The sequence below is a fragment of the Carcharodon carcharias genome, chromosome 18, assembly GCF_017639515.1.
Source record: "Carcharodon carcharias isolate sCarCar2 chromosome 18, sCarCar2.pri, whole genome shotgun sequence".
Classification (NCBI taxonomy): domain Eukaryota; kingdom Metazoa; phylum Chordata; class Chondrichthyes; order Lamniformes; family Lamnidae; genus Carcharodon; species Carcharodon carcharias.
The window spans coordinates 24,700,920-24,714,665 of record NC_054484.1 but is presented as its reverse complement, the minus strand read 5'-3'; the positions used below and the strand labels follow the sequence as shown (position 1 = coordinate 24,714,665).

The following is a 13,746-nucleotide window of genomic DNA, read 5'->3' as shown; positions in this document are numbered from 1 at the left end:
ATCAGCAGAGTGAGGTAGAATGGATGGGAAGGGCCTATTAATTTAGTAAAGAGGTCAGTGACTAGGGGGCATAAAATTAAAGTGATTGGCAAAAGGATTAGAGGAGGGATGAGAAAAAATGTTTTCACCCAGAGGGTTGTGGAGGTCTGGAACTCACTGCCTGGAGGGCTAGTAGAGGCAGAAACCCTCAACTTATTTAAAACGTGTCTGAATATGCACCTGATGTGCTGTAACCTGCAGGGCTATAGACCAAGTGCTGGAAACTGGGATTAGGCTGGATGGCTCATTTTTCAGCCAGCACAGATATAATGGGCCAAGTGGCCTCTTTCTGTGTCATAAACTTTCTATGTTTCTACGCCCACGTGAAGCAAGGCCTGAATAACCTTCAGGCTTGGGCTGATGAATGGCAAGTAACATTCGCGCTACACAAATGCCAGGTTATGACCATCTCCAACAAGAGAGAATCTAACTACCTCCCCTTGACATTCAACAACATTACCATGAATCCCCTACCAGCAACTTCCTGGGGGTTACCATTAACCAGAAACTGAACTGGACCAGCTATGTAAATACCATGACTACAGAGCAAATCAGGTGCTGGGAATTCTGTAGTGAGTAACTCACTTCCTGACTCCCCAAGGCCTGTTCACCATCTACAGGGCAAGTTAGGAATGTGATGGAATACTCTTCACTTGTCTGGATGAGTGCAGCTCTAACAAAGTGCAAGAAGCTCGACACCATCCAGATCAAAGCAGCCCACTTGATCAATGCTCCATGCATCATCTTAAACATTCACTCCCTCCACCATCAGCGTACAGTGGCAGCAGTGTGTATCATCTACAAGATGTACTCCAGCCACTCACCAACTCAACAGCAACTTCCAGTCATGCAACATTTATTACCTAGAAGGACAAGGGCAGAAGACACAAGGGAACACCACTGCCTGCATGTTTCCCCTCCAAGCTACTCACCATCCTTACATAGAACTGTATTGCCAACCCATCACTGTCATTGGGTCAAGTTCCTAGATGGGTCAGCCTACAGGAAGCAGAGAGTTGGATAAATTGGTCTTTTTCAGGTTGGCAGGCTGTAACCAGAGAAGTGACACAGGGATCAGTGCTGGGCCTCAACTATTTACAATCTGTATCAATGACTTGGATGAGGGGACCAAATGTATTGTCGCTAAATTTGCCAATGACACCAAGATAGTTAAGAAAGTAAGTTGTCAAGAGGAGGTAAAGAGTCTACAAAGGGATATAGGCAGGTAAGTGATTGGGCAAAAAATTGGCAGGTGACATATAACGTGGGAAAATGTGAACTTGTCCATTTTAGCAGGAAGAATAAAAAAGCAGGATACTATTTAAGTGGAGAGAGATTGCAGAAGTCTGTGGTACAGAGAGATCTGGGTGTCCTGGTACATGAATCCTGGTAGCATGCAAGTACAGCAAGTGATTAGGAAGGCAAATGGAATGTTGGCATTTACTGCAAGGGGAATGAAATATAAAAGTAGGGAAGTTTTACTCCAGCAGTAGAGGGCCTTGGTAAGACCACATCTGGAATACTGTGTACAGTTTTTGGTCTCCTTATTTGAAAAAGGACATAATTGCATTAAAAGCAGTTCAGAGAAGGTTCACTGGTCTCATTCCAGGGATAAAGGATTCATTTTATGAGGAATGATTGAACAGGTTGGGTCTTTACCCTTTGGAGTTTAGAAGAATGAGAGATGAACTTATTGAAACATACAAGATCCTGAGGGGACCTGATAGGTTGGATACCAGGAAGATGTTTCCTCTTGTGGGGGAGGCATGGCTTAAATCAGAAATGAGGAGAATTTTTTTTCTCTCTCAAAGTGTCATTAATCTGTGGAATTCCCTTCTCCAGAAAACAGTGCAGGCTGGAGCCTTAAATATATTCAAGGCTGAGTTAGATAGATTTTTGATAGTCAAGGGAATCAAGGGTTATGTGGGCCAGGCAGGAAAGTTAAGTTGACGCCACAATCAGATCAGCCATGATTTCTTGACTGATGGAGCAGGCTTGAAGGGCCAAATGGCCTACTCCTGCTCATAAGTTCTATGTTCCAATGTTCCTAACAGGTCTGTGGGTATACCTGCACCACAGAAGCTGCAGCAATTCAAGAAGATGTTCTGAGAACCAACAAAACTAACAGCAACATACATTAATATAGCATTTTTAAAGCAGGAGGACATCCCAATGTGCATTGCAGGAACATTATCAAGCAATACCTTCTCAAGTGCAATTAGGAATGGGTAACATTTGCTGGCCTTGCTAGCGACGCTCACATCTCAGGAACAAATAATAGAAAGTGCACTCAGGTCACAAGTCGCTACATAAAAATAGTTCTATTCAGACCATGACTGTTTCTTTTTTTCCAATTACTTTAAATCTGTGTTACCAACACTTCTGCCACGAGAAACATTTTTACCTAGATATCACATCCACCCATCACCTCTCTGCTCTCTGGCCTATATTCTTTCTGATCTTGGATTGTGAAATTTTCATTCTTGTTTTCAAATCCCTCCATGGCTTTGCCCATCCTTATCCAGTGAAGTCCTCCAGCCCTTCCAGGTCTCCTCTGAGATATCTGTGCTCCTCCAGCTTTGGCCCCTTGCACATCCCCAATTTTGTTCACACCATAATTGGTGGCTATGCCATCAGTTGTTTGGGCTCTAGGCTCATGAATTCTCTCCCAAAGCCACTTTCATCTCCTCCTATAGGATCCTCATTAAAACCCATCTCTTTAGCCAAGCTTTTGATCCCCTGTCCTAATATATCTTATGTATCTCCGTGCTTGACAACACTCCTGTGAAACACATTGGGGTGTTCTGCTACTTTAAAAGTGCTGTATGTTGTTATTTTGTTTATCAAAACCCCTCATGATTATGAACACTTCTGTTAAACTTCCCTTTCTCTGCCTTAAGGGGAATAAACCTAGCTTCTCTAGTCTCTCTACATAACTGAAGACCCACATCTCTGGTACCATTCTAGTAAATCTTCCCTGCATGCTCTCAAAGATCTTGCCACTCTTCCTAAAGTGTGATACCCAGAAATGGATACAGTATGCCCGCTGGGGCTAACCATTGATTTATTATGGTTTCACATAACTTCCCTGCTTTTGTACTCAATGCCTCCATTTATAAAGCCAAGGATCCCATTTGCTTTTTAACAACATTGTCAACTTGTCCTGCCACCTTCAAAGTGTTTGTGCATTTGCCCACAGATCTTTCTATTTCTTCATCCCATTTAAAGTTGCACCCATTAGTTTATGTTGCCTCTTCCCATTCCTCATATCAAAATGTATTCTTTCACACTTCTCTGTGTTAAAAATGACACAACTTTGAAGAAGAGCATAGAGGAATTTTGCCTGGTGTTCTGGCCAATATTTATCCATCAAACAACATCGCAAAAACCAGATTATTTGGTCATTGCTGTATTGCCATTTGCTGGGCACAAATTAGCTACTGCATTTTGTAAATTGCAACTGTGACTACAATTCAGAAGTACTCAATTGGCTGTAAAATGCTTTGAGGTTTTTGGTGATCATAAAAGTCAGAATATAAATTATTGATGTAATTATCATAATAATGACTAAGACTGGTAAATGGGCAATTGCTTTGTGGTTGTAATTTAACACAGAGAAGTGTGAAATAATACAATTTGATATGAGGAATGGGAAGAGGCAACATAAACTAATGGGTGCAACTTTAAATGGGATGAAGAAATAGAAAGATCTGTGGGCAAATGTACAAACACTTTGAAGATGGCAGGACAAGTTGACAATGTTGTTAAAAAGCAAATGGGATCCTTGGCTTTATAAATGGAGGCATAGAGTACAAAAGCAGGGAAGTTATGTGAAACCATAATAAATCAATGGTTAGCCCCAGCGGGCATACTGTATCCATTTCTGGGTATCACACTTTAGGAAGAGTGGCAAGATCTTTGAGAGCATGCAGGGAAGATTTACTAGAATGGTACCAGAGATGTGGGTCTTCAGTTATGTAGAGAGACTAGAGAAGCTAGGTTTATTCCCCTTTAGGCAGAGAAAGCTAAAGGGAAGTTTAACAGAAGTGTTCATAATCATGAGGGGTTTTGATAAACAAAATAACAACATGCGTTTATACAGCACTTTTAAAGTAGCAGAACACCCCAATGTGTTTCACAGGAGTGTTGTCAAGCACGGAGATACATAAGATATATTAGGACAGGGGATCAAAAGCTTGGCTAAAGAGAAGGGTTTTAATGTCCACCAGAGAGGGGAAATGAGGCCTTGGTTTAACATCTCATCCAAGGGACTTCACTTCAATGCTCCCTCAATATTGCACTGATGTGTTAGCCTAGATTTTTGTGCTCAAGTCCTGGTGTGGGATTTGAACTCACAATCTTTTGACTCAGCGGTGACAGTGTTATCAATTGAGTCATGGCTGACAATGGATTGATTGCAATAATATAAATATACTAATATAATGTCAGTCACATGACATAAATCTCAAAACTACATAACCTCAGTCACATTGCTACATATTATAAAAGAAAGATAAACAGACAAATCTGTCTTGTGTTTATATAGCACTTTTTACAAGCTTAGGACATCCAAAAGCACTTCTCACTGCCAGTGAAGTTCTTATGAGATATAGTCACTGTAATAGGTAGAAAAATACACACCACATGATCCTACAAAAAAGCAAAGTGATAAGTTGTCAGTAAATCTCTTTTAGTGATGTGGGCTGAGGGACAAAATTTGTCCATGTCTGTAGGAGGACTTTGCCTTCTCTTTCAAATGACATTAAGGAATATTTTACATCCATCTGAATGGGCAAACAAGGCCTTTTCTTTTCTCAGCTGACTGTCAGCATCTCTTGATAGATCAGAACTTGCTCCATACTGTATTGAAGTGTTAGAAAACATCAACCACATAAGCATAACCCAACCACTTCAGCCACAGAACATTTAAATAATGACATCAATCAACTTACAGCAATATATTAACGCCAGTCACATAACTGGAGCATAAAAATGTCAGTCATATAAGCACAATTATCATATTCTCAGTTACATAACTATTATATGCATTTGTCAGTCATATTAATAAAACATGATAATGTCAATCACATAACTACAGTATATCAGACACAACTACAACATTTCAGTCACATAATTACAAGATGAATGTCTGACAAGTTGAATATAGTCAGTCATTTAACACAATATAATCACTGTCAGGCACATATTCAAAATATAATGTGAGTCACACAACGGCACTGTGATAAAGCTAGACCCATAAGAGCAAAGTCTGTCACATAACTAAAATAAGCCAATCACAGAATCAACATAATGCCAGTCCCATAACTCTATTGTAATATCAGCTACATAGCTGCAAAATATATATGCCTGCAACTCGTAAGTACAATATAAATACGTCAGACATAATTACAATATAATAACGCCAGTCACAAAGCTACAGCAGAATATCAGCCATATAGTTAAAACAGAATAATGTCACATAAGCAGCATATATCAATGTCATAATAACAACAGTATCACTATGTTAATCAGGTAACTTCAGTACAATAAATACTGACTTACTTACATTATAATGATGTAAATCAATTTAACAGTGTCATTTACAATGATAAAATAATGTCAGCCACTTGACCAGAATATTGGATTGAGAGCTTCATTGCTAACGATCAAAGCCTCCGTACAGCGTATTTAGAGTGATGGCGTGTTTATGTTATATCTCTGCATATGGAAACATGGATGATAATGGTAATTAGCGATAGTCTACGAAGGACCACAGGCATCTCTCATCATTAGATAAAGACAATTGGTTACATAGGTTCAGGGCACCACTTCGCATCAAGCGTGGAGCAAGGGAAGGTGAATGAACTACCTTAGCTACCATGGAGTAATTTCAGTCAGATACACACAGTATTTTCCCTATTATTGTATGGTCATTAGATAAATTCTAAAGAGCCGTTTCTGTCTGTCAATTCGATATAATTTCGTTTAATCAGTAAAATAGAGTTCAACAAGAATTAAAGTTTTAAAGTGAATTGTGTAACAGTTTGAGTGTAATACGAGATGTTACAGGGGCTAAATTTCTGATATTGAATCTTCCGCTCGTAGTCGACCGGGCAGCGATAATCTGTGCTCTTTAGTGGAAAGGCACATGGCGGACACTGCGGTGTAATCTGAATGGCTGTCGCTGAGTCACGTAGTTGATAAATCTGGAGCTATTGATAAGCGGGTAAATGAGTGGGAATGAGTGAATCAGTCAATGAAAATGAAAGCGAGTTGGCGAGTGAGCGGTGACTGAGTGAGGCAGAGTGAGACAGTCTGAATAAGCCAGTGTGTATTATATAACGAAACATACAGCTGAGGGGAAAATGAGTGAGATAGCAAGTCAATGAGTGAGGCAGTGAGCAAGTGAGTGATTGAGGGAGTGAGCTAGTGATTAATATAAATCAGTACATGAAACCGTGAATCAGTGGGTGTAAAATAATAAATGAGCCAAATAGCTAATGATTAAATTCGTGATGTAAATATGAGTGAGGGTGTGAGTCAGGATGTGTGAGCGAGTGAGGGTGTGGGTGAGTGAGGGTGTGAGTGAGTGAGGGTGTGAGTGAGTGAGGGTATGAGTGAGTGAGACTGTGAATACACGAGATTGAGTGAGCGAGTGAGTGAGGGTATGAGTGAGTGAGACTGTGAATGAATGAAATTGTGTGTGAGTAGATGTGTGAGGCTGTGAACAAGTGAAGCTGGGAGTGATTGAGGGAAGCGCCGAGTTAGTGAGGCTAAGTGAGTGAGGCTATGAATGAGTGAGGCTACGAGTGAATGAGGGAAATTCTGGGTGGGTGAGGCTGAGTGAGTGAGTGAGGCTAAGTGAGTGAAACTGGGTGAGTGAATGAGGTTGAGTGAGTGGGTGAGTAAAGATGTGAGCGGGTGAGGCTGCGAGTGAGACTGTGTATGAATCTGAGTGAGGGAGGGAAGAGAGTCGGACAGTGTGAGGCAGTTGAGTGAAACAGTGGTAAGTCGCTGAGTGAGGCTGTGTGTGAGGCTGAGTGTGTGACGCTGTGAGTGAGACTGTGTGAGGCTGAGTGTGTGAAGCTTACTGAGTGAGTCAGGCTGAGTGAGGCTGAGCGTGTGAGGCTGAATGAGGCTAGGTGTGTGAGGCTGAGTGAGTGAGGCTGACTGTGTGAGGCTGACTGAGTGAGTGAGGCTGAGCGAGTGAGGCTGAGTGTGTCAGGCTTTGAGTGTGTGAGGCTGTGATTGAGGCTGTATGAGGCTGAGTGAGTGTGTGAGGCTGAGTGAGTGAGTGAGACTGAGTGTGTGAGGCTGAGGGTGTGACACTGAGAGTGAGGCTGAGTGTGAGACTGAGTATGTGAGGCTGAGTGAGTGTGTGAGGCTGAGGGTATGACGCTGTGAGTGAGGCTGAGTGTGTGAGGGAGTGCACGAAGTAAGGGAACAAAAGCAAAATACCGCGGGTGGTGGAAAGATTGGAAAAACAAAACTGCTGGGAATAGTCATCGGGCCTGGCAGTATCTGTGCTGAGAGAAACAGAATAAACGTTTAGATTAATGGCCTTTGGTCAGAGATTGGTGTAAAACGTTAACTCTGCCTCTGTCCACAGATGTTGCTAGAACTGCTGTTTCTGTGAAGTAAAGCGACTCGAGGAACATCCATTGAAGCTGGGGATTGCTCTCATTCCCTCTCATACAGACAAGTACACACTGCGAAACACCGGGATGAAATGGCGACTGCATTGGAAATGACAACGCGTTCTTTTTAAGCGTTCACTCCGATAATTAAGAGTTCAGGGTGAAGGCAGGATTGTGCCCGCGTAACCTGGGGCTGGCGGCGAGAGAGCTGAGCCGCTACCCGGGCACAGGGAACACAGTTTCTGACTTGAGGTGGGTGGACTGCTCGCTGAGAATCTCAAGTGAAGATAGGAGCATCGTGCAAACTTCCCAAGGACCTCCCGCCTGCTGAAAGAAAACTCAAACAAAGCCCGGTGCGCTTGGGCAGGCTAATGAGTGAACGTGAAGTACAAGCGATGTTATCGCAGCCAGTCTGGATCCTCTGAGGATCCCACACGTTCAAGCAATCTGACCCGGGGATGACGACGAGGTGACAGCTGATGGGAGGTTGAATAATTCAGCCAGAGACCTGAGGAGAGCATCGCACAACAAGAGAGCACCCCCCCCCCCCCCCACCAACCCCCACCGACCCCACCACCCACAACACAGAGGCAACATTATCCGTATGTAACTCAGTAGGAAGTAGGAACCTGTGCGTTGGGGATGGTGACGGGAGACTAGGGAAGCCAGGTTTGGGGATCTGAATTCGCTCACTGAACTGAAAGCTTACCCCCTAGGTGCTTCCGTCTTCCCCTCCGCGCTCTCTTGTAAAAAGCGTCGGACCGCAAGGAGGTGCCGAAAGGCTTCGGGTCATTCGCCCCTTCCGAAGCACAAGCCCGAACTAAGGAGAGAGTTGCCGGGACTCGCCCTCAAGTTCTGCCGCGGGGAGCAGGATTCGGTCAGAGCAGCGAACAGGTTGAATAAGAGACCGAGGTGGGAGGTGGGGGCAAGGGGGTGGGGTGGGTGCAGAGTGAGGGTGGGGGTGGGTGGGGGGGGGGGCGGTGGTGGGGGTGGTGGAAATCACCGATAAAGGCAGCCGCAGCCCCAAGAAAAGGGAAAGAGGGGCAAGTCACAATTCACACAACCTGAGTGTGAAGTTAACACAGCAATTTCACAGGAGATCTACCCCGGAAACCGAGCCCGAAGGCGAATACAGAGGTGCTGTGGAGAAGCGGCTACTGAAAGCCACAGCCCTCCGTCTCATTGTATTGAAGTGCACAGAGCTGGAAGAGCAACCATTTATCTAAACATTTAAAAATTAAACCTTAAGTGATATTTCTGGCCATTGCATAGAGAGAGAGAGAAAAAAATCACTTCTTCTCAGATATTAAAAAAAAACATTTTAATTAAAAACTAACGAATGTTTTCGGGACTACAGAGAAAGTGTATTTATTATGTCAGTAACACTCCAGTACAATAGGCGAGATGAAGGAAAAGTCCAAAAATGCCGCGAAGACGAGAAGAGAAAAGGAAAATGGGGAATTTTACGAGCTGGCTAAATTACTGCCTCTACCCTCGGCCATCACCTCTCAGCTGGACAAAGCCTCAATCATTAGACTGACGACCAGCTATCTCAAGATGAGGGCTGTATTTCCTGAGGGTAAGCACTAGCTTACGAGCAGTTTACTTCCAAACCGGGGTATTCTGTCTTGCTGGCTGTTCTATTATTCAATTCCTTTTAAAGCGCCTTTTCCAGTTGAATCCAGTAAATATTAACTCCCTTTTTTAAGGTTAGCTGTTCTAAAAGTTCAATTTTCAGCGAAAGTTGCACACGCTTCCACCTTCATACAGAAGCTACTTTGAATGTTAGCAAGGGGATTACACTTGAATTAATATTTTTAAAAGGCAGATTTATGAAACATGGGGCTCATTTCTACTTAAATGCTCAAGTTTGCAATTATATCAGGCCTTAAATGTAATACATTATGAATCATTCTCCACTTAAAACTCGCATTTATGTTTTCTGCCCATTGTAAAGTTCTGCCTAATTTTATTCTGATTATGTAACCCAACCGCTCTTTCATTGTGTGCAAACGGTATGTGGATAATGCCATGTATAATTTTGTATAACGCTTTCTGCGCCATTCTCGCTGGTTAATTTGACGGCCACAATGATATATTACTAATTATTGTGCTTAACTAATCGGGTCTAAAATAATTCCTCGTTCTGGCTCTCATGTTTTTTTTTGCTTATGTGTGTGTACTGTCAGCTCAGGAACATTGAACTTTGAGCGATTTCCCAACTGTTGGGAAGAGCCGGGTGGGTGACTGTGAAGGTGTTGAAACAGAGAATGATGCAAAGTTCCCAGGATATCTCCCTATCATTCAAGATCCCCGGTTACAACCTGAGTTTGTTTTGAGTTTTCACTGGTGTCATGGGCCGCCTAGTGAAGACTGGATTATTCCTGATAACTGGTTCATCACTGCACTGTGTGTGCGTGTGTGTGTGTGAGCCCTTACCAAACAAAGACCATATTTTTGTCCGCTCAGATTTACAACTAAAGTATGTTCCCTCCAAAAATATAACATTTTCATTTGGTCTGGGAATAATCTAGGTGCAACAACTTTAATATGAATAGTTAGTTAGGGTCTACACTTTAAAACATACGCAAACTAGGAGCTCACATGTATAATACAGACACATGAGAGAGAGGTGCATACGAATTCGGAGCAGGACTAGACCATTCGGCCTCCCGAGTCTGCTCCGCTGGAATTGCTTTGGTCGCTAAGTGTAACGACTTCAATTTATTTGTAAAAGAACGCACGTGATTCATAAACAGGTACTTTTTGAAAGCATTTATGGTGGTGTAGCATAGAGAGAGGGCCGCACAACCCCCTCCACCCCCCTACAACAGATATTTGCTATAGGCCTACAGGCACCGCATTCTCCTCATCAACTCCATACAGGTGCAATTATAATAAGGAAACGGCCATTAAACTGGTAATTTGTACTAAACAATAATGGAATAGTATGATTTTCTGGAGGAGAAGGGAGCCGACCATTGTTTCAGCAAGTTTGTTAACACGTTTTTAATTAATTAGTTAGTAATACTCATTTTTTTTCCACCGGCATTTTCATAAAGAGGAGACAATCCGTTGATTATTCAATATTGTGCAGCATATAAATAGTAGTTTTGTATCTAGAAGCCACATCCGATCCTTTCGTAAAATATAACTATTATTCTATAGAGTATCAATTGGGTAAAACTGGTAATTAAACAACAATTTAGATGGGCATGTACAAGCATCGGGTCTATCTTTTATACAACAGTATGCCTTCCGTGCAATTAGAATTATACGATTAGAGTCGCCACGTTATAATGTAGTAGCTTGACATATTTCAATGCGTATGAACCAGAGGTCGGATACGGGTAATCTCAGATAGAATCAGGTGGTGATTTGTTATCGAGTCATTGTGTACATTGACAACGCAATAAAATCCTGTGCCCTAAAATTTTCATTAAATCCTGGTTAATGTTCGATGAATAACTAAATAAACTGACACATCCCGCTCTCTGATATATGTGGTCTGTCTTGCCACAGTGTGAAATAAAGGCTTGCATCTGACAAGATGCACTGGACCAAGCAATGGTAATAACCCAGCCGTCATTTCAGATATACAATAGAGATTGGGGGTACCTCCACCACACTAGAACAGTTACAGAAGGAATCATTATTCTGAGCCTATTTTGCAATTATCGTGTTCAAAAAAAAAACACGCCTTTAAAGGTCGGGTAAAATATTATAGGCAACCCCAACATTGGAAAAAAATAGCTATTTAACCTAAAGAAAATAATACATGCTGCACAGTAGTTAAAAGTCGACATTCTTCTCAGAGATCCTTAAAATATGTATAAATCAGCATTTATTGAGTAATTGGGACTAAGACTCAACACTATGTGGAAATACTTGTTCTAGCCTAACATTAGAAAACAACACAATTATACATTTGGATGTGTTTTATAAAATGGTTTCACATAAACCACACATTTTAGATATCCTATATTTTCCCCTGCTGAATTAGGATATAAAATGAAGTTGTGTCAGAGCTCCCTGAAATCGTCACTCGCCTTTCAAGAGGGGTGCAGACTAACTGCCCGGGGTAACTGCATGTGCAGCATCTAAGCTGGTCGCGCTTACACGCACCTTTTCCCTATATCTAAGGGCAAGTAGGGATGGGCAACAAATGCTGGCCTAGCCAGCGACGCTAACATCCCGTGAAAGAATTTTTATTTTAAAAGGCATAATTCAGATAATCGTGGCGTTGACAGTAATGGTATTTACAAGTGCAGGTGTAATCTACTTATTAATCTATAGCGTTCATTTTGTTCTTAAAATTAATAAATATTTAAATGTTATTAGGGTACAATTGGTTTCCATAATATAGAGGGATTGAATAAAAAATGTATAAAGCTGATGGTTTTTGGTTGAATTTGTACACGGCCTTTAACAATGTGCAATAGCCCTTGTGATGTACCCCTTTAAATTTAGGGCCTGGTAGCTTTTTCCCTCAAAACCTGGAACAACCGTGCTGTTTATTTGTTATGAAGTGGTCGCCTGGAGAATACCAGGGTGGATGCCGCAAAATGCAATAGGGACACACAGTATAGAGCAGAATGCAACGGTCCCAAGGTCTGAACACAAGGCAACAACATGCAGCATTTTCATCTCAGGTCATTCGGTTATCTAGGAGGAAAAAAATCATATTTCAGCCTTTTGCAGCACTCCCTTTATTCCACCGAACACCCCCACCCTCATCCACCATTCCATTCCATAAAATGCCCAAGATTTTTGTACGGATGTGTGTGGCGAAACTTGCGGAGGGATAATTATTAAATCAAAGGTGGTCAGGGGCATCAGCTAGACTCCAGAGGTCAGAGCAGCGGTCTACTATTGATGCAGTCCTTTGTTAAGGCATTTCTCGCACTACATTCCCAGCAGGCGGACTGTTTAAATCGCTCGGATGGGAGTATCGCGCTCGGGGTGTTTGGATTGATCCAGAGATTGCCAAACCGATTCATAACTCACCTTCGTTAAATCCACACACGAAAGCAACTATTTTACAAAGATGAGCAGCAGTTACACCCATTTCAAATGGGCACTTATACCGGTTTGCAATCTAAAGAGGACAGAGAGATCTTACATCTGAAGGACAGAAACAGACATAAATCGAGTTTGGTTTTATTTGAGATGAATGTGCCGCTGCATTTGCAGAATGGCGCACTCTCTCAGCTATATTTTTGCTACGAAATAAGCACAATGCGATGACTGTTTAATGCAGTGAGCAGCTATATTAACTATATCTTTGTAGTGCTGCGCCACATTTTCAAAAAAAAACCCGTCATATATAAGCTGCACCCCATACCTCGGAAATAAAACAGAAAGCTGAGTGAATCAGATCTGTTTATTTCAAACTGTACACCGCCCCATGTCCCAGATGAACACGTAGGAATGTTAAAATAGAAATTGCAAGTAAAACGTTCTTCCAAAGGGTTCAATGTTAGTGGTATCTGTTAGCGGTAAAATGAAACATCTGCTCTGATCAAATTCTTCCCCATTTCCTTCTGTTCAAATAGCAACTCGAGTTTACGACAGGTCTAACCAGATTTATTTTGAAAGGATATTTACATTGCAATGTAGCATGAAAGCAGAGTCATTTCAAAACAGTTCAATGTCTTGAAGCCTTCACATCGTCCGTTATAGCCATAAAAGCAAACGGAACACTTTTTATCAATAAATGGCTTTTCTAGTGGTGTGCATCTGAAGTCAGTCCCAATTTAATTTCTCGGGTGATACATCAGGGACCGCGGGATCACACTCAGCTTCTGCCCTCCGCTACTTGCAGGTTGCTGGCTAGCGGCACGTATAGCCGTGCGTTCCTGCAAAACAAAATGCGGAGCCGTTGCCTTAAACGTGCCAGGGAGGTGGCGTGAAATAAACATGTCATGTAGACACACCCAAAGCTCCTTGATATCCCCAGTCTTACCGGAGTCGAGTGTGGGTTGTGTGAAGCGGTGTTTGTACTGTAATAAGATGGCAGCTGACAACCCCCACTCACTCCTAGCCCAGCGTTTATTTATGGATCGGTCAC

General features: G+C 42.2%; 1 protein-coding gene across 1 annotated transcript in view; it reads left to right on the top strand.

The window, feature by feature from the left end:
* Positions 1–8,674: 8,674 nt before the first annotated feature.
* Positions 8,675–13,746, top strand: part of LOC121290546 (single-minded homolog 2-like) — a 99,016-nt gene continuing 93,944 nt past the window's right edge. Inside the window, exon 1 of the mRNA XM_041211054.1 lies at positions 8,675–9,255. Within this exon, the coding sequence (XP_041066988.1) occupies positions 9,081–9,255 (175 nt within the window). The 5' untranslated portion in view covers positions 8,675–9,080. The remainder of the gene's footprint in view (positions 9,256–13,746) is intronic.